General features: G+C 57.1%; 3 protein-coding genes across 5 annotated transcripts in view; all 3 read right to left on the bottom strand.

Moving 5' to 3' along the window:
• TSPEAR (thrombospondin type laminin G domain and EAR repeats) overlaps positions 1–23,648 on the bottom strand; it is a 155,292-nt gene that overhangs the window by 17,124 nt on the left and 114,520 nt on the right. The window contains exons 3-8 of the mRNA XM_027041446.2: positions 8,552–8,790; positions 6,573–6,663; positions 4,935–5,091; positions 3,443–3,574; positions 2,525–2,751; positions 884–1,070 (exon numbers count right to left, since the gene is read on the bottom strand). Of these exons, the coding sequence (XP_026897247.1) occupies positions 884–1,070; positions 2,525–2,751; positions 3,443–3,574; positions 4,935–5,091; positions 6,573–6,663; positions 8,552–8,790 (1,033 nt within the window). The remainder of the gene's footprint in view (positions 1–883; positions 1,071–2,524; positions 2,752–3,442; positions 3,575–4,934; positions 5,092–6,572; positions 6,664–8,551; positions 8,791–23,648) is intronic.
• Positions 11,187–12,440, bottom strand: LOC113594340 (keratin-associated protein 10-7-like). 3 transcript variants are annotated; one of them, XM_053220469.1, is made up of 2 exons: positions 11,700–12,440; positions 11,187–11,624 (listed from the first exon to the last, which is right to left on the bottom strand). In XM_053220469.1, exons 1-2 carry the CDS (start codon positions 12,369–12,371, stop codon positions 11,520–11,522), a joined length of 777 nt encoding a protein of 258 aa, XP_053076444.1. In that variant the 5' UTR covers positions 12,372–12,440; the 3' UTR covers positions 11,187–11,519. The 3 variants fall into 3 exon arrangements, with proteins under 3 accessions (XP_053076444.1, XP_053076445.1, XP_026897260.2); XM_053220470.1 differs by having other exon boundaries at positions 11,187–11,777; positions 11,976–12,440; XM_027041459.2 differs by having other exon boundaries at positions 11,187–12,440.
• Positions 11,187–21,815, bottom strand: LOC113594412 (keratin-associated protein 10-5-like). Its single transcript, XM_053220460.1, is given in 3 exon segments — positions 11,187–11,376; positions 20,107–21,090; positions 21,093–21,815. Coding segments are annotated over 2 exon segments (1,569 nt in total). The 5' UTR covers positions 21,753–21,815; the 3' UTR covers positions 11,187–11,376; positions 20,107–20,181.

The raw sequence follows: 23,648 nt of genomic DNA, 5'->3' as shown, positions 1-23,648 counted from the left end.
CCCTCCCTAGCCTCACTGCTCACACTGCCCCCTGCTCTCTCCGAGAGCCCCCTGCTCTCACTGTCCCCCACAGGTCAGGCCTTTGCACTTCCTGACCCTCTGCCCGGAAGGCCCCTCCCCACAACATGCTCCCAGGAGCCCCCCTGGCTGGGCCAGCCTCTCCCGGAACACTCATTTCCCTGGGGAGCACTGGGGAGCGGGCCCTGGGGTCCCCCTGCCCGTGAGCCGGGAGGCAGGGCTCCTCCCCCGCGGGTTGTGGGCAGAGCTGCCCTGAACCCTGCCCTCGAGAGTTACACACCCAGGAAGGGCCTGCTGCGGTCACTCAGGCCGTCACTGACCCAGAAACCAGGCTTCCCGGTCTCTGCCAGGCCTGTCCCCCCCACCGCACCCGCTGTGTCACAGGGTCTGTGTGCAGAAGGCATGTTCTGGGGCAAACAAGCCCCCCCATCCTTCCAGCGAGTCTGTTCTGCCAGCCGGAGTCCATGCCGATGTCCCTCCAGGGGACACGGGCATGCCGGGCGAACAGCTGGCCTTCACACCTGCCTCAGTCACCTCCTCTGGGAAGGTTAGTCACTTGGTTGGTTGGTCAGTCAGTTAGTCGGGTGGTCAGTTTCGAATGTGGCAGTCTGTGCAGCCGGGCGGCCTGCGTTTCGGTAACCACTCTCCCAAGGGCAGGCACCCGCACGGACTGTGCCTGCCTGTCCGCCTGCCCGGACGCTGACAGGGTGCTCAGGTGTGTTCACCCTCGGACGTCACTGTCAGATGGCCAAGCCCAAAGAATCAGGCTGGGTGTGGCTTATTATAACGTGGTCATGAGGTGAGGGTTCGGGTGAGTCAGCCCCCTGCCCCGTGGCTCCCTTCCAGGTGGGAGGCCACAGCCTACCTTCCCTGTGGTTGGCCACGGCCAAGAAGTGCTCCCCGGCCATCTCGAAGGCTTCCCAGTCCCGGGCGCTGTGGGTGGGGACCCTCTGGTACGGTGTGAACCTCAGTTTCCTCTGGCTCCATTTGTAAATGACAGAGAACTCCTGGCCCTTTTCATTCGGTTCAAAATTAGCCACAGCCAGGAATACCTGAAAGACAGGACCCGGGACACTTGGTTCTTGTCACCTGTGCGAGGGGCCTGGGGCTGATCTTCTGAGCACCTGCGTCTCTGTCCGATGGCCACTGTCTCTCCGGATCTGTCAGTCACGTTCATCAGTCTGTTGTCTCCATTTTTGTCTCCAAAATCAGGAACGGCTCTGTGCACAGAACTGTGCTCATCGCCCGGACGAGCAGAAACACACGATCACGTCCTCCTCCCGCACAGACGCACATGTTGTCACATAGCTGAGTAGGACACGCAAGTGCCCAACATGGGATGGGACCAGGAGGCAAGCTGGCTCGGCGTGTGGGGTGAGTCTGCTGAGCCTGGAAGCGAGCGTGCGCTCAGTGAGCCCGGCACCTGCTTTGGTGAAATGTTTTTCTGAATTTCCTAATATTTCTTGACGTGAAGTTAACATTTCTTAGGGGCCCATGGGTGGCTCGGTTGGTTAAGCGTCTGACTTTTGATTTCGGCTCAGGCCATGATCTCATGGTTGGGGGATCGAGCCCCGCACTGGGTTCTGAGCTGACAGTGTGGTGCCTGTTTGGGATTCTCTCTCTCTCCCTCTCTCTCTCTCTCTCTCTCTCTCTGCCCCTCCCTGTTCGTGCTCTCGCACTGTCTCTAAAATAAAAAAAGAAAAGTTTGCATTTTTTATAATGAAAATGCCGTCAACCAAAAAGCCAGAGCACCAGTCGCTCATCTGCCATGCTGGACTGGGAGCACGGCTGGGCCATGGTGGGCGGTGGCCTAGAGGTCTGTCTGACCTGCTGGCTGTTTCCTCGTCAGGGCGCACCTAGTGAGGGCAGGGCCGCACGGGGCACACTCGTGTTGGCGAGTGAGTGCTTTGGAGGACGGGCACGGGGTCGTGGGGGGAGGCCCTCGGCCACTGCCACTGCAGCAGAGGGTGTCGGGGCTGGGGAGAGAGTGCATCGTGCTGGGGGCGCAGCTCAGACACCCCCCCCCCCCCACATCATGCCCTCTGGCCCATCCAGCCCCGGCTGGGAGGGGGCTGTCCGTGAGGGTCTTACACCCTCACCTAAGGGCCTGTCCCTCTCCGTTTGGACACCGCATGTCCTCGGGACCTGGAGTGAGTCAAGGAGACAGGACCGTGGTCGTCCGCATTCTGAGATGCTTTCTGCGCTGTTGACCAGCTCATCAAGTGAGCCAACAAGCTCTCAATTTAGTCACAATGGGTCTACACGGACTTGACAGCATCTTAGGAATGGTCTTGTCTTTATTTTGTAGGAAGCCAAAGGCACGTCACACTTTGGACTTAGAGACCCCACCAAGTGTCTGATCTCGAAAGCCCCTCAGAACCTAAGTAAGACTTTGAAACCACGAGGAATACTCTTCCCGTATTTCCTACAGAAGGGGTCCCAACCTTTGGACTCCGGGTTTCTCCAAGATAAGAGGGATTGAGAAACTCGCCGAACGCAGACTTGCCTTCTTCCCAATGGTGAAGTGTCTCCAGGACTGTGCCTGGTGCGTGGGAATGTTCTGGTAGGAGGCGAACTTCCCATCGGTCCACTTGTAGATGGCGGACGTGGCTTTGCGGTTGGCGGCTGCCACGAAGAGCCCGGCCTCGGGGATGGCAAAGACCTCGATGCCCAGCGTCTCCGAGTCGGTGAACAGGCTTTGATGTTCTTCCACGTAGTCCAGTTTCTCCTTGGCTGGCGGTAGAAACGTGGAGACCCGCTTAATGCCTCCCCGCATGGAAGCCGACAGGCCGGCTTGGGAGTGTGACCCCAGGGCCCCGAGCCGTGACCCCACAGCATCAGCGACTGCCAGGGCGGTTCGCCTGGGGGCATTTCACCCTCATGGAGAGGCCATCAGGGGAGGCTGTGCGGGTTTTAGGGTCTATGCGGCGTCCAGGGACGCTGAAGGGACGGAACTGATGTGTCGCGTCCTCATTAGACATTTCCCACGCCCGCTGCTCTACACAAAGCTGTGCCCATGAGCAGCGGGGTCAGCGGCCGAGGGCGGCGGCCGCAGCCAGCTCCCGTTTCCCATGGTGACTGTCCAGAGCGCCCTGGGTGACCTCGACCCCCCTGTCCCCATGCGGAAGGCTCTGCCGGAAGGTCCCAGGGGAACAACATACATCCAGGCTCCTGGTGTCATCCCCAGCATGTGTGACGGGGGCAGACACGGCACGAGGAGGGTGTCCCCTCGACAGGGATTGGACGTGCACGAGGGGAGGGGTGGCGAGCCCTGCTCCCCTCGTGTCCCGCCCAGGAGGACACACGTCTCCAGGTTGAATATGCAGCCTGCTGTCCGGGGGGTCCTCCCTATTCCCAAGTCGCACTGGCTCCAAGAAGAACCCCCGAGTCCCCAGAGCCCCAGGAGGCGCGCCGCCCTCCTCACCTGCTAACACGGAGACCCACTGGCTGCCCACACACAGGAACAGCCCCTTCCGGCTAGCATCAAACCAGAACTGGGCATCCTCCATTTTGGTGCATGGAGGCCGGGACCCCAGAGTCACCTTCAGGTCGGTTTCTGGGGGAACAAGGAAGGCGAGTGTCCAGAGAACATGCTCCCTGGAGGAGACCCCTGACCCAGGCGGTCCCACCTTTGCCTCTGCGTGTGGGGACCATGAGGACACAAGGGTCTCCACTGTGGCCTGCTCCCCCCGGGTGTCTGCGGGGCGGGATGCACGCCGTCCGGCTTCCTGCCAGCCTCACTGCCCACTCCAGAGTGCGGCCCTCCTCCCCTTGGAAAAGCCTTGGTGATCGCACACCCACTGCCCTGCTCACCGCTCAGACCTCTCTCCCTGGCGTCAGTTTATCTAAGCTTGAGTTTTGCCTAATTCCGTGGCGTTTGACCCCATCGCTGCTGGTGGTTACACCTCATTTCGAGCCAGGCCCGCACGTCCCGGTGATGCCGCATGGCGGATTCACAGCGACATCATTGTCGCCGCCAAGCCGACACCCGCACCTCGACTGTGACCCGGGGCACCTCGACCTGATGTAGCGCCCAGCAGAGCCCCAGGGGGGCAGTCCTGCCTCCCGCCTATTCTGAGATGACGGGACACATGTGCAAAATTCCCGTGGAGCATATGAAAATTCCACTGTGCAGGGAAATTATTTTCCTCTGTGTCTCTTCTTTTACTATAGCAATCATTCAAAGTTGTACCGTTCCTACAAAATTATTCAACATAGCATGACAACAAACTGCATCAGTTTATAGACTATTAAAGCTCTCTCCAGCATGATAGAAAAAGCTACAGCTGGTGCTTCTGGAAGTTTGGAAACCCCATCCCAGGAGGGGAGTGTAAAGGCGGATGTGCTCGAGGGGCGTCCCCTGACTGGTGAGGCATGACCGTGAGGCCGAGGAGGGGCTGGGGCTGTCTCCCCCGCCTCGCTGAGTGGTGGGGGCTGCAGTGGGGGCGGGATCCGGCTTCTCCGGGGTGGGGTGTGTGGCTTACATATGCAGCATGGTGACTTCAGCCCCAGGAGACGCGAGCACGGGCTAAATGCTGGGGACCCTCTGGGCTGGGGGGTCACGGACAACTGGAATGTGCCTCTCACAGTTTGGGGTCCCCGCTGGGGTGGGGGCTGAGGCTTAGATGCCTATCAGAGAGGGATGGGGGTAAAGACCCCAAATACTGCTCTGGGGACAAAACAGGCAGCAGATGGAAGTCAGAGGCTCAAGAGAAGGAAGACGAGGTCAGGGAACAGCACTGGGGGTCCAGGAAGAACCAGGTTCTCTGGTGGCCATTGGGCAGGACCCCTGCCCATCTGCATCAAGCCAGTCCCTTTGTCAACTTAATAGCCACCTTCCTTTCTCTGTTACCAAGTGACAAGGCTCTCAGGGTCTGCCATAAGTGAGGGGGAGTGGGTGGCTTTGACCTACTAACCATAGGGATATTTTAGCACCTCATTATCTTCTGGCTTCCCCAGGGGGCCCTGCAAGACTGGGGGGATGGACAGCACAGCCAACTCGGGACTCCTGCAGGGACAGAGCCTTGCGGTGGCATCCGAGCCAGGCAGTAAGACCAGCTGCCTCACCAGGCCCTGCAGAGAGACGGAGAGCATGCTTAGAACATCGTTGCCAGAGAGTGCTTGGACCCACCCCTGGGCTCAGCCTGGCCAGACCCTGGTGGAGGGGTGAGAATGAGGACTGAGGGTCTGGCCACCTCAAGAGCCAGGTGAGAAGAATCTGCTGATAGGTTGGGAGTGTGGGGAGCACTGGGAACAATGGTGGATAATTCTACACCGTTGTAAGGTAACAGCCACGGAAGGGGTTTTTCCTGTGAACCAGCCTAGAGTGACTGGGTTGCATTGTTCATCCATCCATCTGTCCATCTGTCTGTCCATCCATCACCCATCCATCCATCCCCCCATCCCCCCACCCATCCATCCATCCCCCATCCATTCACCTATATGTCCACCCATCACGCACCCATCCATCCATCTATCCACCCATCCATCCATCCATCCCCCATCCATTCACCCATATGTCCATCCATCACTCATCCACCCATCTATCCACCCATCCATCCATTCCCCCCTCCATTCACCCATATGTCCATCCATCACCCATCCATCCAGCCAACCATCCATCCACCCTTCCATCCACCCACCCATCTATCCATCCACCCACCCATCCATCCATCCATCCATCCCCCCATCCATTCACCCATATGTCCATCCATCACCCATCTGTCCATCCATCCATCCATCCACCCATCCATCCATCCACCCATCCATTCACCCATATGTCCATCCATCGCCCATCCATCCACCCATCCATCCACCTATCCATCCATCCATCCATCCATCCCCCCATCCACCCATCCATCCATCTATCCATCCCCCATCCACCTATCCATTCACCCATATGTCCATCAATCACTCATCCATCTATCTACCCATCCGTCACTCAGCCTTATGTTCACCCACCTATCCGTCCATCACTGATCCATCCATCCATATGTCCACCCACCACCCATACAGTTATCCATCTGTCCATCCATCCATCCATCCATCCAAACCTGCCATCCACAAATATTCACCAAGCACCTATTATATATCACGCATGGGTCTAGAAACTGGACACAGTATGGAACAGGGTCCCTCACCTGCCCTCTATGGGAGAGACAGCCAATGAGCAAACACACAGCTGGTCTGAGAGTGGTCAGGGCTATGGAGGAAAGACAACCAGGAGAAGGGGTTGGGTGCAAGGCTCATCTTCTCCAAGTGGTAGGGGAAGGTCTCCAAGGAGGATGACATGGGGTGGGGTCCTGAGGGTACAGGCTGTGATCTGTGGTGACAGTGGGGATGAGTGTGCCAGGAAGAGGGAACGGCGAGTGAAAAGGCCCTGTGGTAAATTGTGCCTCGCAAGTGTGGAGCCCCATGTACCCCAGGGCTCCCTGCTCCCGTGTGGCACACACCGATCTGTCGGATCAGAGTGTGAGGACACGGGGCCTGTAGTGACGGCCCCTCTGTGAGCACTGCTGTTGGGAGGCCAGACAGGCAGCCCCTCCCGTGCTTACCGTGAACAGGCCTTTGGTCCTCTTCCGGCTGCCGATGAAGAATCGGGCTCCTCGCACCGAGAGGGTGGCCGGGAAGGGCACGTCAGCCATTCTGAAAACATTTGAGGGTGGCTTTAGGGCCATGGGAGAGCAGCGTCACAGCCCGTTTATGCAGAAAAGGACAGGGGAAGCAGTGCACGGGGGTATCAGTTTCCCAGGGTGGCTGTAATGAACACCCCATACTGGGGGCTTAGGTGGCAGATTATCCACAGTTCTGGAGGCCGGGAGTCTGACGTCAGGGTGTTGCAGGGTCCCGCTCCCTCTGGAGGCTCACCCAGCTCTGGGCTTTCTGGTATTCCCTGGCTTGTAGCTACGTCACCCCCTCTGCCTGTCTTCACATGGCCTTGTCTGTGCCTCTCCTCTTCTTATAAGGACACCAGGTTCTGGATCAGGGCCCGCCCGACTGCAGCCATGACCTCAACTTAACTTGATTACACCTGCAAAGACTCTGTCTCCAAGCAAGTTTGCATTGCAGGGTTCTGGTGGACGTGAATTTGAGGAGCGCTCTTTTCCCCAGGACAAGAGTCTTCTGCAAAAGTGTGGCCACAGAGGTGTCCGTTCAGGGGTTCTCCCATCTCTCTGGAAACTCTAGTGGCTCCCAGCGGCACTGAGTCCCCAGCCTGCCCACCCTCCACCATGCCTATGGGGAAACAGATGGTGTCCGACCCCGCTGATGGCCTGGGAGGCATTGGCAGATGTGGCCAGAGCTGGGTCTTGACGCGGAAGTGGACGCTGCACCCCGAGGGTGGGGGAGAAGGTGGGTGCCTGCTGGAGGGGGGGGGCCTGACTGGAGCCTCTGGGGTGGATGAGCCAGGCATCTCCCCCTGTAAGAACCTGCTCCTTCCAGGCCTGCATCGGGCTGCAGCTGGCCGTGGTGAGGCCACTTTCTGAGCACCGTCCCAGAATCCCCCGTGCTCTGATCACAGCGCGCCCTCCGCGGTGCCCACGAGGCCTGTGACGCCCGACCCCCAGGCCCCGGAGTCCTCCTTGGCCACCACTGGCTGTAGCCGCGGCTCCTTCCCTCCCCTTCCTTGGCCCCCTCCACCTCCCCATCACAGAGCTGCTCCCACTGCTGGGTCCCCACTGTCATCACCCTGGTAAAGGCCCTGATGCGCTTGGGAGCAGAGGGAGCCCTTGTGGTAGAGACGGATTTAAACAAAGTGTCCGAATGGCAAAGAATCTTTTTATTATGGAATAAGTTTCATAGTAACAGAGCAAAGTAAGATTCTACCTCTGAAAGTAGTATCTGGAATAATGAGAGGTTTTAATGTAAACTGGACAATTTGTGATTTAAGAGAGTCACCAGCCCCACTGAGCCAGGATGGTCGTCACGAGCCGGTGGGACTATGGGGACCGACGCTCCCTGGTCCAGCCTAGTGACCAGGCGACGGCGAGGGCAGGGAGGGAACTCAGGCTGCTGATGCCTGGGGCTGTGCCGAAGCTACCAGAAGGGCTACTCTGCGTGTTTATTTGGGGTCAGAGTGACTATTCACTCATCCCGACGGGCAAACCGGGTCTTAGGCCAAACGATGTGTTGAAAATCACAAGGCAGGAGCTGGGCTCCCTCCAGTCAGGCTGCAGGTTCAGTTTGGCTCTGGTGCCTGAGCTCTCTGTGACCTTCCTCTGCGTGTTTCCTGATGGTGACCCTGCTCTGCAAGGCACAGTCCCCACCCCACCCCCAGCCAAGTCCAACCTACCAGGCCTGGGCGCCTGCACTCGCCCCCACCCACTGCGGCCGCTCTGGAGGACGGGTTTGGTGGCCGACCCTGCTGATGACCCTGCGCTCCCGCTTCAGGGGATGGTCCCTAAAGATTGTTCGCCCACGGGCCCGAGCCCAGGGCGCACGGTGCCCGCAGCACCCGGCCAGCCGGCCCGCCCCGCGGCCCTGGACCCGCCGTGTCCGGCAGCACCCGGCCCTCCCCGGGCGCCCCGCTACCTACATGTCCGCGGGGACGCCGCAGTCCGCGGTGAGGGAAAAGGATCCTTCGGACACGGCCAAGACCAGCGTGTGCCATTGGTTGTCCATCAGAGCGGGACTGCGGAAGGTCACGCGGGTTTGCCAGGCCCCCGCCGCATCCTGGCTGAGGAACAGGAAGTGCAGCCTGGTGGGCGAGTACCGCAGACCCAGCAACAGCCCGTCAGACTCCTCCGTCACCACAGTGAACAGGTATTCGTTCTTCTGCAAGAGAGGGCGGGGCAGGGGACGGGGCAGGTGAGGGCGGAGCAAGGGAGGGCGGGGCAGGGGTGGGGCAGGGAGGGCGGGACAGGGGAGGGCGGGGCAGGGGTGGGGCAGGGAGGGCGGGACAGGGGAGAGCAGGGCAGGGGGTGGGGGCAGGGGAGGGTGGAACAGGGGAGGGAGGGACAGGTGAGAGCAAGGCAGGGGAGGGTGGGACAGGTGAGGGCGGGGGAGGGTTTGGGGCAGGGGAGGGCGGGGCAGGGGAGGTTGGGACAGGGGAGGGGGCGAGGAGAGGGTGGGGCAAGGGAGAAGGGACAGGGGAGGGGGCAGTGCAGGGCGGGATAGCGGAGGGGGAGAGGGGAGGGTGGGGCAGGGGAGGATGGACAGGTGAGGTCGGGCAGGGCGTGGGGGCAGGTGAGGGCGGGGCAGGGGAGGAGGACAGGGGAGGGTGGGGCAGGAGAGAGTGGGACAAGGAGGGCAGAATAGGGAAAGGGGGACAGGGGAGGGCGGGTAGGGGAGAATAGGGCACAGGAGGGGGGCTGGCAGGCGGGACAAGGGAGGGGGCAGGTGAGGCAGGGTGGGGCAGGTGAGGGTGGGGGAGGGCTCAGGGGAGGAGGGCAGGGCAGGTGAGGGTGGGGGAGGGCTCAGGAGAGGGTGGGACAGGGGAGGGGGACAGGGGAGGGTGGGTCAGGGGGTGGATGCAGGGGAGGGCGGGACAGGGGAGGGGGGACAGGTGAAGGTGGAGCAGGAGAGGGTGGGGCAGGGAGGGCGAGGCAGGGAGAGCAGGGCAGGGAGGCGGGACAGGGAGGGCGCAGGAGAGGGTGGGCAGGGAGGTGAGACAGGGCAGGGCGGGCAGGGAGGGAACAGGGGAGGGTGGACAGGGCAGGCAGGGAGGCATTGACAGGTGGGGAGGGGGGACGGGCAGGGGAGGGCGGGCAAGGGAGGCAGGATGGTGAGGGAGGATAGGCAGGGGAGGTGGGGGAGGGGAGGTGAGACAGGAGGACTGGGCTCCCAGGGCAGGGCCTACTGCAGTGACCAAGGTCTGTGATCCACCAGATCCCTGCTCCAACCTGTCAGGGTGGCCGCTATCGGGAAACCAGAAACTAGTGCCTCTGAGGATGTGGAGAGATGGGAAGCCGTGCGCCCCGGTGGCGGGGCTGCCAAACGGCATAGCTGTTCTACAACACAGCCCGCGGTCCCCCGGCAAAGTTAGTAGAGGACTGTTACGACGCCCCACAGGACTGACAGCAGGGTCCCCGAGAGAGGCACCCACGTCCGCAAAGGTAAGTGCGGGAGCAGCAGCGGTGCGATGTGCTCTAGCCACACAGTGGAAGGTCACCCAGCCTCGCAAAGAGGCTTCAGCGTCCACACGCACGAACCCGGGGGACGTCACGCTGAGTGAAGTAAGCCATCAGCAAGGACAAACACCGCGCGGCCCACTTCTGCGAGAGACCTAGTCCAGTCGCGTTCAGGGGCGGAGCCTGGAAGGGGGCGCCAGGGCTGGGGAGGCGGGGAAGGGGGCCGGTCGGGGAAGACGGAAAAGTCTGGACAAGGACGGCGGGATGGCTGCGCTGAAATGGACACGGAACGCTTTCTGTCACGTCCACCTCAACACCACTAAACCTCCACGAGCTTCCGCCACCAAGACGGTGACCCGGACACACCAGTAAGGCCAGCCGCACGTCGTTCGACGCACCCTTGATTATCTGTCGTTGCCGTTTAGGGTCTACTGCTTCCCAGCCTCACACAGGGAAAGGGGCCACGGCGTGAAAGTGACCGGCCAGGCGCCAGGGCGGGGGGAAACTCTGCACTGTGGTTTCTGCAGCGAGCCTCGGCCGGGGGCACTGTGACCAAACCCGTGCAACCGTTCCGCTGAAGAAATTAAAGCCTCCGTGGCCCTCGTATTTAACTTAACACCTGAGCCAGTAAAATACACTTGGCGTGGCCTGGGTTATGTGGCCTGTGTGCTGAGGGACACGCGTGGCCCCGTTAGTTCCCACGGTGGGATGCTCAGCCTGCACTTACCTTCCACAGGGGAGGGAGTGGGGGTGAGGCGTGGAAGCCAAACCCACTAAGTCAGGACAGAATCCTCACATGGTGACGGTTGGGACGTGGGCAGGTGGCCGGGAAGAAGCACTGACCTCGCAGCTATGGCACCTGCTGGGACCGAGTCCCCACATCCCCCTGTTCTGCCTTTGGGCACTGGGCCCAGCAGCACGGAGCTTCCTGGGCCAGGGCGTGAGTCCCACCCGTGGCCCTGCCCACAGGAGTTAGGCCCGCCTCTGGGACTGCTCAGTCCCTCGTTCCTAGAAATGTTCGTGGCTGGAGGAGACCGTGTCCGGGCAAAACCCTGGGGTCCCCGCACCCCCATGAAGGTCAGATGAAAGGAAAACAAATCGGCCGGTGAAGTAAGTTTATTGGGCTTCCTGAAGAGGTGCTGACAGGTTAGGAGTCAAAGCCAAGTGACCCAAGCGGAGAAAGGGGGAGGGAAGGACAGGTGACCCAGAACAGGTGCAGGTGCCTCCTGGGAGCAGAAGCCCCGGGAAGCCATGGGGTCAGCATTCTTGGGAGGCAGGAGGTCAAGGTCAGGTCAGGAGAGTGGACACATGGGGGACCCCGTCCTGGGTGGGGGCAGCCACCTAACACAGGTCAGGACTGACTGAGGGGTGGCCGGGAGGACCACAGTCACCAGGTGGGACCTGAGCCCGGCTGGCCCTGGGGGGACGTGCCCATCAGCAGCAGGACTGGCCTGAGGCGGGGCCGCAGCAGGCGGGGCGGGGGCACACAGGGCGGCAGAGCAGGGACACGCAGGAGGAGGGTCTGCAGCAGGGGCTGGGCTGGCAGCAGGAGGGGCCTGAGCAGGGGGAGTCCTCGCAGCACACAGGGGTGCAGCAGACGGGCTTGCAGCAGACAGGGGCGCAGCAGGTGGGCCTGCACACGGGGCGGCAGAGCAGGGACACGCAGGAGGAGGGTCTGCAGCAGAGGCTGGGCTGGCAGCAGGAGGGGGCTGAGCAGGGGGAGTCCTCGCAGCAGACAGGGGTGCAGCACACGGGCTTGCAGCACACAGGGGTGCAGCAGTCTCCCTGGCAGGGGGAGGAGGTGCAGCAGGACGGCTGGCAGCATGAAGAGGTTGTGCAGGGGGAGTCCTCGCAGCACACAGGGGTGCAGCACACGGGCTTGCAGCACACAGGGGTGCAGCAGGTGGGCCTGCACACGGGGCGGCAGAGCAGGGACACGCAGGAGGAGGGTCTGCAGCAGGGGCTGGGCTGGCAGCAGGAGGGGCCTGAGCAGGGGGAGTCCTCGCAGCAGACAGGGGTGCAGCACACGGGCTTGCAGCACGCAGGGGTGCAGCAGACGGGCTTGCAGCACGCAGGGGTGCAGCAGTCTCCCTGGCAGGGGGAGGAGGGGCCGCACAGGAGGGTCAGGCAGGGGGCGGGGGCGCAGCACGGGGGCTCGCAGCAGCTCTCTGGGCAGTCGTCCACCTGCCAGGAGGGGTCGGGGCAGGAGTCCGAGGATCCGGGCAGGCAGACGCGGCTGCCGTAGCTCAGGTCGCTGGAGCAGACGGACAGGGTGGACGCGGCCATGGCGGGGGCAGTGGGGCTGCAGGAGGCGGTGTGTGTGTGTGAGTGTGTGTGAGTGTGTGTGTGTGAGTGTGTGAGGAGCTCCAGCTGTCTGTCGGCTTTTATACCTCCCAGCTGTGTGTTGTCACCAAGACTTCCCTTTCCTTGTTGGTGTTTTGACGGAGTCCTGAGAGTGTTTATTACTTCTGGTTTATTTACACTAAAGAGTTTGCTGCTTGGACAATGCCTGTCATGGTTAAGGACTGGATTGGCCCCTGACTACTTTTGGTTCTCTAAGCAAACACCACAGGAAAACTCTAGAGTCCTGGAGCCCTGCGGGCATGCAGCCTGCTCACTGCCCAGTGTGCGCCCTGATGCCCGGGGGTTTGGGCGGTCCAGGTGAGCACCGTGCATCCCCGGGTCTCAGCGAGCAGAAGGACCGGAACGCCGGGACAGGTCTGCCCATCGGCCGCAGGACGTCCGCACACTGAGTGCTGAGTGGAGGCCAGGCAGTCAGGAGCGAATGGGAAGGGGACAGAGTGTCTCAGCGCAGAACGACAGAGATGGACTGTGCAAAACCTAAGAGAAACGATGTGCACAGCATCCAACGTTCATCAGAGAAGCTTTCCAGGAAGACCGATTGACAAAAGGCAACATTTCTCAGACAGAGGGAGATGTGGTCTTCGGAGGTGGAATCTGACCAAACGTGGGATGAGATACACAGAGAATGCTGCACGTCGGGACACACTGGTGAGTTGTCTTACACCAAACCTAAAGAAGCATCCTGGAAGCTTCCAGAGAGATCGGAAGTGATTGGAAGCAACTCAGCGAACCGAGATGCCTAAAGACCTGGAACCACATCTGCAAAGCTGGAGGGAGATGGGATCGATTACGCGGCAGCCCTGAGCCCTCTGGTGCACGGGACGGGAAGGTTCGCGGCTGCTCCGAGACCCTGCTACTCACACACCGTCTATGAACGCAGACAGGACTCCGTGGGCCAGCAAACTCAGTGCAGAAACAAAGAGAAGCAGAACATAACAAATAATCAAGAGCAAAAAAGAAAAAAAATCAGCAAAGAGCAGATTGCAGTCCTCGACGTCTTCAGGGGGAAGAATTTCGGCCGCTTGGCCTTACAGAATCTATAGAGCAACTGTTCGCTGTCCCACCCCGCGTCCCTCTACGTTTCACTCGTTCTGTGGCGGCACCATGCGGAAGCCCCTTGTGTTCCCCATCCCAAACCCCTGCCACCACTGACTCTCAGTCACTACAGTTGTGTCTCTTCTAGAATGTCCTATGCATACAGTATGCAGCCTTTCGGGTCTGGCTTCTTTCATTTAGCAGAACGCACTGGGCTTCACGCATGTCGTGAACTGACAGCTCTCCTCTCTTTACTGCTGAGTGGACTCCACTGTGTGGACGTACCACAACTTGATTATTCTGTCGATGGGTGAAGGACATTTTCTTTTTCTTTCTTCTTTTTTAAAAAAAATTTTTTTTAACGTTTTATTTATTTTTGAGACAGGGAGAGACAGAGCATGAACAGGGAAGGGTCAGAGAGAGGGAGACACAGAATCGGAAACAGGCTCGAGGCTCTGAGCTGTCAGCCCAGAGCCCGACGCGGGGCTCGAACTCACGGACCGCGAGATCGTGACCTGAGCCGAAGTCGGACGCTTGACCGACTGAGCCACCCCGGCTCTCCGGGTGAAGGACATTTTCATTGCTTCCTGCTTTCGAGGGTTATGAACATGCTGCCACAAACATCGTGTGCAGGTTTTTGCAATGCAGCGAGTTTTTATTTCTCCAGGGTAAGCACCTAGGAGGGGCGTCGCTGGGTCACAGGGCAAGAGCCTGTTTAACGTGATAAAAAACCACCAAACTACAGGGCACCTGGGTGGTTACGCATCTCTCGATCTCGGCTCAGGTCATGATCTCACAGTTCGTGGCTCCAAGCCCTGCCTTGGACCCTGTGCTGATAGCACCGAGCCTGCTTGGGCTTCTCTCCCTCCCTCTCTCTCTGCCCCTCCCCTGCTTGTGTACGTGCTCTCTAAATAAATAAATAAATAGCAGCCAAACTGTTTTGCACAGTGGCTGTGCCTTTTTGCGTTCCCTCCCTCCCCAACAGCACGGAGAGCTCTGGTCGCCGTGTATCATTGCCAGCACTTGAAGCTGTTAACTTTCTGTTAAACAGTAGCCATTCTAATCGGTGAGCAGGCGTATCTTCCTGTATTTGCCTCTGCATTGCCCTGATGACGAACGGCGTCGAGCATTGTTTCACGTGTTTATTTGCCATCCATGCGTCTTTTTGGTATTTCTGCAAGGGTTCAGGCCCCTCCCTTTTGTAGGTTTTCTTGACATTGAATTTTGAGAGTCCTTTATGCACTGCGGATGCATATGGTGGACCCCCGGCTAACACGGGAGTTACCGTCAAACATTTGTGTATAACTTTGACTCCCCAAGACCTTAACTGTTTCTTGCCTGCTGTTGACCGGAAGCCCTACTGATCACGCACACGGTCGATGGACACGGATCTGTATGTTGTGTATCTCTTACCGGCTTTTTGAGGAGCAATCAGAGTTAATGTGGGTAAAGTCCAATTTATCAATTTCCTTCTTTTTCAGACCATGCCTTTGGTATTAAACCTAAGAACTCCGCCCAACACACGGTCACAATGTTCTCCTGTGTTTTCTTCTGCAAGTTTAAAACGTTCACATTTTACATTTAGGCCTAGGATCAATTTTGATTACATTTTTACACTAAGTGTAAGCTATGGGTCAAGATTCACTTTTTTTTTTTTTTTTTTTTGCATATGGCCATCTAGATGTTCCAAACACACTGTGTCACTGATGTGTCAGAAATCAGTTGCCTGTTTTCGTGTGGGTGTGTGTGTCTATCCTGTTTCATTAATCTGCACGCTTCTGTCCCTTTGCCGACATCACATTGTCTTGATTGCTATAGTTTTAAAGCAGATCTGGAAGCAGGTAGTGAAGTCCACCAACTCTGCTCATCATCTTCACATGGTTTGGGTAGTGGAGCTTCTTTGCCTTTCCAAATAATTTTAGAATTAGCTTGTTCACAGTGACAAAAATCTCTTGCTGGGATTGCCTTGAATCTGTGGATCAGTCTGGAGGTAACTGACGTCACGACAATTACTCGACTGTAACCTAGAACATAGTCGAGCTCTCCATTTATTTACGTCTTGTTAAATTACTCCCATCAGTAATTTTTATCATTCTCATGCACACATTCTGTGAGATTTATACCTAAGCTTTCATTTTTCACTCTGTTGTAAATCAAACTTTTAAACAAAAATTTTCAGTTTCAATTCTTTATTGCTATTATCTACAAATGAATTGGGGCTCCTGGGTGGCTCAGTCGGTTGAGCATCTGACTTCAGCTCAGGTTGTGATCTTGTGGTTTGTGAGTTCCAGCCCTGTATCCGGCTTCTTCGGATTCTGTGTCTCCCTCTCTGTCTGCCCTTCCCCTGCTCACACTCTGTCTCTCTCTCTCAAAAATAAGTAAAACATTTTTAAAAATTAAAAAAAAAAAGAAATGAATTAATTTGGGGGCACCTGGTGTCTCAATCAATTAAGCATCCAACTTTGGCTCAGGTCATGATCTCACAGTTTGTGAGTTCAGCCCCACGTCGGGGTCTGTGCTGACAGCTCAGAGCCTGGAGCCTGCTTCAGATTCTGTATCTTCCTCTCTCTCTGAAACTCCCTTGCTTGTGCTCTGTCTCTTTCTCTCAAAAATAAATAAACGTCAAAAAATTTTTTTAATAAAAAAATAAATGAATTAATTTTTATTATTTTAGGCTTACATACTTCAACTTTGCCAAACTCTCTTATATTTCTAGGAGTTTTTTGTATATTCTTGGGGGTTTTCTATGTGGATGATCATGTCCTCTGGGAATGGAGACAACTGCATTTCTTCATTTTCAATACGTATGCGTTTTATTTCTTTTCCTCGCTTGTTGCACAGGTAAGGCTTCAGCGTGACGTTGAACAGGAACAGTGAGAGAGGACATCTGTATCTTCTTCCTGATCTTTAGCAGAAAGCATTCAGTCTTTTACAATTAAGTATGATGTTGGCTGTAAGTTTTTCACAGATGCCTTATATCAAGTTCAGAGTTTGTTCAATCATTCCTAGTTCACTATAAACTTTAAAAAAGTTAAACAGGAGGGAACGCTCCCCAACTCATCTTATGAGACTTATAATCCTGTGACAACAAAGCCAGGCAAAGACACTACAGGAACAGAAAACTACAAAACAATATCCCTTATGAACATTGATGCAAAAATCTTCAATAAAACACTAGCAAATTGAATTCAGCAGCAGAGTAAAGGAATTATGCACCACAACCAAGGAGGACCTATTTCTCGAATTTAAGGGTGGTTCCACATATGAAAACCAGTCAATATAATAGCCAACATTACCAGAATAAAGGAAAAAGTACATGATCATCTCAATTGATGCAGAAAAAGCATTTGAAAAAGTTCAACACCCTCTCACGATAAAACACTCAACAAATTAGGAGTAGAAGGAACTACCTCAACAAAATAAAATATATATGTGAAAATCCCACAACAAACATCATACTCAACAGTGAAAGACTGAGAGCTTTTCCTGTAAGATCAGGACAGAGATGCCCACTTTCACTGCCTCTATTCACCACAGGACTGGAAGTCCTAGGGGAATAGTTAGAGAATAAAATACAGTAGCCCAAATTGGAAGGGAAGAAGTAAAATCATCTCTGTTCACAGACGCTGTGATCTTATTTGTGGAAAACCCTAAGGACCCGTTAGCACTAGCAAATGGATTCAGAAAGACAGCAGGATACAAAAGACAAAAGACAGCAGGATGCAAAATTCAGTTGCATTTCCATACATTGCTAATGAACAACCCCAAAAGGAATTTATAAAACAATTCCATTTACAATTGCACGAAAAAAGAATAAAGTAAAATGAATTAACAACCACGGAGGTGAAAGAGCTGTCCAACGAAAACTACAAAACATTGCTGAAACACAGTAAGGAAGACAAATAAATGGAAAGGCATTCCATGTTCAAGGATTGGAACACTCAATATCGTTACGATATCACTGTCATCTCAAGCAATCTACAGATGTAACACAATCACTACTGAAATCTCAGTGAGGTGTTTTACTGAAACCTAAAACCCCATCCTTAAATTCATGTGGAATCAAGGGATCCTGCATAGCCAAAACAATCCTGAAAACAAAACAAAACAAAACAAAGCTAGAGGACTCCCACTCCTTGATTTCAAAACTACAAATCTATAGGAAGGCAAACCATAAGAGACTCTTAAATACAGAGAACAAACTGAGGGTTGATGGGGGAGGGGAACGGGTGATGGGCACTGAGGAGGGCACTTGTTGGGATGAGCACTGGGTGTCGTATGTAAGCGATGAATCATGGGAATCTACTCCCAAAGCCAAGAGCACCCTGTACGCGCTGTATGTTAGCTAACTTGACAATAAATTATATGAAAAAAAAAAACCACTACAAAGCTACAATAATGAACACAGGGTGATACTGGCATAAAAACAGACATACAGACCAATGGAATAGAGTCCAGAAATAAACATATTAGGTGAAATCATTTTTGAAAGAGCACCGAGTCCATTCAATAGAGAAACGACAGTCTCTTCAGCAAGCAATGCAGGCAAAACTGACTATCCCCAGGGAAAAGAAGGTAGGTGGACTCTTACCTCACACCATACACAAAAATGAACTCAAAATAGACCCATGACCTAAAAGGAAGACCTAAACTATAAAACTCTTAGAAGAAAACACAGGACAAAATGTTTGCAACATTGGATTTCGTGGTGATTTCCTGGATGTGATACCAGAGGCACAGGCAACATACGAAAAATACAAAAAGTGGCCTTTACAAAAATTGTAAATATTTTGCATCAGAAGGCAATGCCAATGGAGAAGAAAAGGTAACCTAAATACAATGAGAGAAAATATTTGAAAATCATGTGATAAGAAATTATATATAACACGTGTAGAGAATTCCCCAAACTCAACAACAAAAAACAAAACAACCCAATTCCAAAATGAGCAAAGGACTTGAATAGACATTTTTCCAAAGAAGAAGTACAAATTACGTGACCTATAAGCATGTGAAAGAGGCTCCGCGTTACTAATCACTAGAGAAACACAAATCAAAACTACAATGAGAAGCCACCTTACGTCCATTAGGGTAAATATATATACATAATATATAACATAATATTTATATAAATGTAAATACAAGGAGTTAACCACATATATCACATAGAATATTCACGCGAATAGAAACACAACGAGGAGATAACACGTAATCTACATACGTAACAAGGAGAAAATAACAAGTGTTGATGAGGACGTGGACAAACCGAAGTCCTCGCGTGTCGTTAGTAGGAGTGAGAAAAGGCCCAGCTACCGTGGAAGCTTGTGTGGTGGTTCTTGAAGGAGTAGCAACGGACTTACTCTATGGTCTGGGGATTATATTGGGAATATGCTCAGAAGAACTGGAAGTAGGGATTCGAAGAGATGCTTGGACACACATGTTCACAGTGACCCCGGTGCCCTCAGCAGATAGATGGATGAGCAGATGTGGCCCGTCCATACCGTGGAACGTTATTCAGCCATAAAGGGAAGCAAGTCGGACTAGAACACTGATGAGGCATGAGGACGCTGGGCCGAGTGAAATGTGATTCCACTTATGTGAGGAGCTTCAGAGACAGAAAGCAGAAGCGTGGGCGCCAGGGCCGGGGAGGGGACACGGCAGAGCACAGAGGGTCTCAGGTGGGGAGACCGCTGGGACGGGGCCTCTTCTCCAGCACTCTGACCCCAACACTGTCTGCCCGGGCTTTTCCCAAGGCCATCTATGGAACTCGGGGTCCTTGGAGTTCCGTGGGGTTTGCCCTCCTGCACAGGGGCTGGAGATTCTGTCCAGGTGGTGAGGGCACCAACAGTGACAGGAACCTTGCTTATCTCCCTCACAAGTGCACTGGTTTTACGCGTCTTGGGCCCCGGATCTGACACCCTTGCTTCATGATCTTGTCAACTTTCAGAGTTGGCCCAGGTGGGAAGGAATCCCGTCCCTGTTACCCCATCTTGGCTGGAGCACTGCCTCCCCTGCTCCATCACCTTTCTGCTAAATGGGTAGAGCCCGGGGGAGGAACACAGGACGACCCCAGGCGCATAGAGGATGTTCTCCCTATGGGAGAGCTCCCTGGAGCACCCAGACCCACTTGTCTGGGGCCGGTTTGCCCAGATGGGGCTGTGGGTGGAAACGGGCCAGGGGCTGAGAACCCCCAGACCATGACCCGTGTGCAGGTGACCAGCCTGGGAAGCCCTGAGCACTGGGCCCACCGGCACGGAGCTTCCTGGGCCAGGGCGTGAGTCCCACCCGTGGCCCTGCCCACAGGAGTTAGGCCCGCCTCTGGGACTGCTCAGTCCCTCGTTCCTAGAAATGTTCGTGGCTGGAGGAGACCATGTCTGGGCAAAACCCTGGGGTCCCCGCACCCCCATGAAGGTCAGATGAAAGGAAACAAATCGGCTGGTGAAGTGAGTTTATTGGGCTTCCTGAAGAGGTGCTGACAGGTTAGGAGTCAAAGCCAAGTGACCCAAGCAGAGAAAGGGGGCAAGGAGGACAGGTGACCCAGAACAGGTGCAGGTGCCTCCTGGAGCAGAAGCCCCAGGACAGAATGCGGGGTCAGCATTCCCGGGAGGCAGGAGGTCAAGGTCAGGCCTGATGGGTGGCCAGGAGGACCACAGTCACCAGGTGGGACCTGAGCCCAGCTGGCCCCGGGGGGACGTGCCCATCAGCAGCAGGACTGGCCTGAGGCGGGGCCGCAGCAGGCAGGGCGGGGGCACACGGGGCGGCAGAGCAGGGACACGCAGGAGGCTGGGCGGCAGCAGGAGGAGGCAGGGGCGCAGCAGGTGGGGCGGGGGCACACGGGGCGGCAGAGCAGGGATACACTGGAGGAGGGTCTGCAGCAGGGGCTGGGCTGGCAGCAGGAGGGGGCTGAGCAGGGGGAATCCTCGCAGCAGACAGGGGTGCAGCAGACGGGCTTGCAGCAGACAGGGGTGCAGCACACGGGCTTGCAGCAGACAGGGGTGCAGCAGGCGGGCCTGCACACGGGGCGGCAGAGCAGGGACACGCAGGAGGAGGGTCTGCAGCAGGGGCTGGGCTGGCAGCAGGAGGGGGCTGAGCAGGGGGAATCCTCGCAGCAGACAGGGGTGCAGCAGACGGGCTTGTAGCAGACAGGGGTGCAGCAGACGGGCTTGCAGCAGACAGGGGTGCAGCAGGCGGGCCTGCACACGGGGCGGCAGAGCAGGGACACGCAGGAGGAGGGTCTGCAGCAGGGGCTGGGCTGGCAGCAGGAGGGGGCTGAGCAGGGGGAATCCTCGCAGCAGACAGGGGTGCAGCAGACGGGCTTGCAGCAGACAGGGGTGCAGCACACGGGCTTGCAGCAGACAGGGGTGCAGCAGGCGGGCCTGCACACGGGGCGGCAGAGCAGGGACACGCAGGAGGAGGGTCTGCAGCAGGGGCTGGGCTGGCAGCAGGAGGGGGCTGAGCAGGGGGAATCCTCGCAGCAGACAGGGGTGCAGCAGACGGGCTTGTAGCAGACAGGGGTGCAGCAGACGGGCTTGCAGCAGACAGGGGTGCAGCAGGCGGGCCTGCACACGGGGCGGCAGAGCAGGGACACGCAGGAGGAGGGTCTGCAGCAGGGCTGGGCTGGCAGCAGGAGGGGGCTGAGCAGGGGGAGTCCTCGCAGCAGACAGGTGTGCAGCACACGGGCTTGCAGCAGACAGGGGTGCAGCACACGGGCTTGCAGCACACAGGGGTGCAGCACACGGGCTTGCAGCACACAGGGGTGCAGCAGTCTCCCTGGCAGGGGGAGGAGGTGCAACAGGACGGCTGGCAGCATGAAGAGGTTGTGCAGGGGGAGTCCTCACAGCAGACAGGGGTGCAGCAGGCGGGCTTGCAGCAGACAGGGGTGCAGCACACGGGCTTGCAGCACACAGGGGTGCAGCAGTCTCCCTGGCAGGGGGAGGAGGTGCAACAGGACGGCTGGCAGCATGAAGAGGTTGTGCAGGGGGAGTCCTCACAGCACACAGGGGTGCAGCAGACAGGCTTGCAGCACGCAGGGGTGCAGCAGACGGGCTTGCAGCACGCAGGGGTGCAGCAGTCTCCCTGGCAGGGGGAGGAGGGGCCGCACAGGAGGGTCAGGCAGGGGGCGGGGGCGCAGCACGGGGGCTCGCAGCAGCTCTCTGGGCAGTCGTCCACCTGCCAGGAGGGGTCGGGGCAGGAGTCCGAGGATCCGGGCAGGCAGACGCGGCTGCCGTAGCTCAGGTCGCTGGAGCAGACGGACAGGGTGGACGCGGCCATGGCGGGGGCGGTGGGTTGGAGGAGGGAGTGGGTGTGGGTGTGGGTGTGTGCGTGAGTGCGGATGTGTGCCGGGTACCCTGGGAGGCCATGGCTTTTATATCTGCCCCTGGCTTGTGTTGTCCCCACAGGAGCCTCACCCCCTTCCTTGTTGGTGTGGTGCCAGTTCAGGGAAGCCACATTAGATGAGTCAGTTGCCCAGGAGGTTCTGATGACCGCCTGACCGGGTCTGGCCCTCGGGGAAGCTGGGGTCCCTGTGGGGAGTCAGGGAAGTGGGTGTCCATGCCTTCCTGTGGCAGACGGCCGTGGTGGCCCCCCATGGGGCTGCTTGTGACTGCCGGGTTCCGCGGGTTACGTGGCAGAAAGGTGCAGACCTGCTCCCACTGCCCCAGGGGGCCCAGGAGGACATCAGCTCCCGCGGGGGGGCCACGTGCTGGGCGGGAGCAGAGGGCAGCGTCGCAGGCACCTGGTGCCACCAGGAGCCTGGGGTCGTTGGTCTGTCACATGCACACCCACGGCCGAGGTGCGGGGGTGTGGCCGCGGGGCGCGAGGGTCCCAGCACACAGAGGGCAGCCCCAGGAGGGAGGCAGGCAGCCGGGGCGGGTCTGTCTCTTACGCCCATGGGTGCGCGGTGCTCCCATGGGGGAGGCGGTGTGGGTGTCACGGAAGCAGTGATGACAGCACAGGACAACTCTCAGAGATTTTGGCCATTCCGTGGCATTGACGGGGATCTGGGTAGTGCCCTGGTGTAAGCTCGAGGGGTGACGGGGCAACAGCAGGGGACAGCGTCTTGTGCCAGCCAGGAGGCGGACGGCGGGTCTGCAGGATCCTGCCCTGGCGTCAGTGTCCCCCTGATAGAACCCAGCAGTGAAGCCACGTGGGCCTGGGGGTTTCTACGTGGATCTGTTTAAATTATAGATTCACCAGAAGTTATAAAAAATTATACTGGGAACTCCTGTCGCCCTTTACGCATTTCCCTCAGTGATGGCCACTTGTGTAACGTTAGCACAAGTCACAACCAGGAGATCGGCCACCCAAGATCCCACCACATTTACCCACATCGGTCTGTGTGTGTGTGTGTGTGTGTGTGTGTGTGTGCATCTCCGTGTGCGTGTGTCTCTGTGTGGGCATGCATGTGCCTCTCTGCAGTGTTCGTATTTGTGGATCATATGGCCACCGCGGTCAGTGTGGGCGCGACCGGAGGCCCCCTCCAGCGCCCCTGACGGCCACACCCAGCCCATGCATCCCTGGCCGCGCACGCCCGCCTCCCCACCTCTACTCCTTGGCTGTACCGAGGCCGTTGCCGAAGGGGAATCATGCAGCAGGCCACTGTCGGAGGTTTTCTCGTACTTGGCTCCTTTGAGACGCAGGCACGGTTCTGTGGTCCGATGTTCTGTGCTGCTTTACGGTTTGCCTGCTGAAGGACGGGTGGGCTGCGGGAAGGTTCTTACGGACACGTCCAATGTCTTTAATAGAACGGGGCTGTTCGGGTTATGTATTTCCTCTTGAGTGGAGAAATACGTTCTTGTCCATTTCACTGGGGTTGTCGAATCCACGCACGTCACGTGGCTCATGATGTCCCCTTATCACACTTCCTGGAGGGTCTGGGGGGCCTCCAGTGAGGCTGCTCCCCTCATTGTCCGTGTCAGCGATCGGCAGCTTCTCTACCAGTACCTTCTTTGCCTCTCCCTTCCTTCTCTCTCTGCAAGGAGCATTAAGGGACTAGAGTGGGACGCTGTGAAACTCCACGACGGGTCTGGGTTCGTGGAGGGGCTGAGATGCAACCGTGGGGGTCCCAGGGCGCAGGACCAGTACGCTGCTTGGCCATTCAGTTTCCATCGATATTTCACTCATGCACAGGTGGCCTTCAGCAGGTGCCCGTGCCCTCCACGCCCACGG

Source organism: Acinonyx jubatus, chromosome C2 (genome assembly GCF_027475565.1).
Source record: "Acinonyx jubatus isolate Ajub_Pintada_27869175 chromosome C2, VMU_Ajub_asm_v1.0, whole genome shotgun sequence".
Taxonomy (NCBI): domain Eukaryota; kingdom Metazoa; phylum Chordata; class Mammalia; order Carnivora; family Felidae; genus Acinonyx; species Acinonyx jubatus.
Note: the sequence above shows the minus strand (reverse complement) of the source record. Positions and strands in the feature narration are given on the sequence as shown.

Excerpts from the sequence above, each read along its gene's own strand:
- LOC113594340 (XM_027041459.2), bottom strand. The coding sequence starts at position 12,371 with ATGGCCGCGTCCACCCTGTCCGTCTGCTCCAGCGACCTGAGCTACGGC.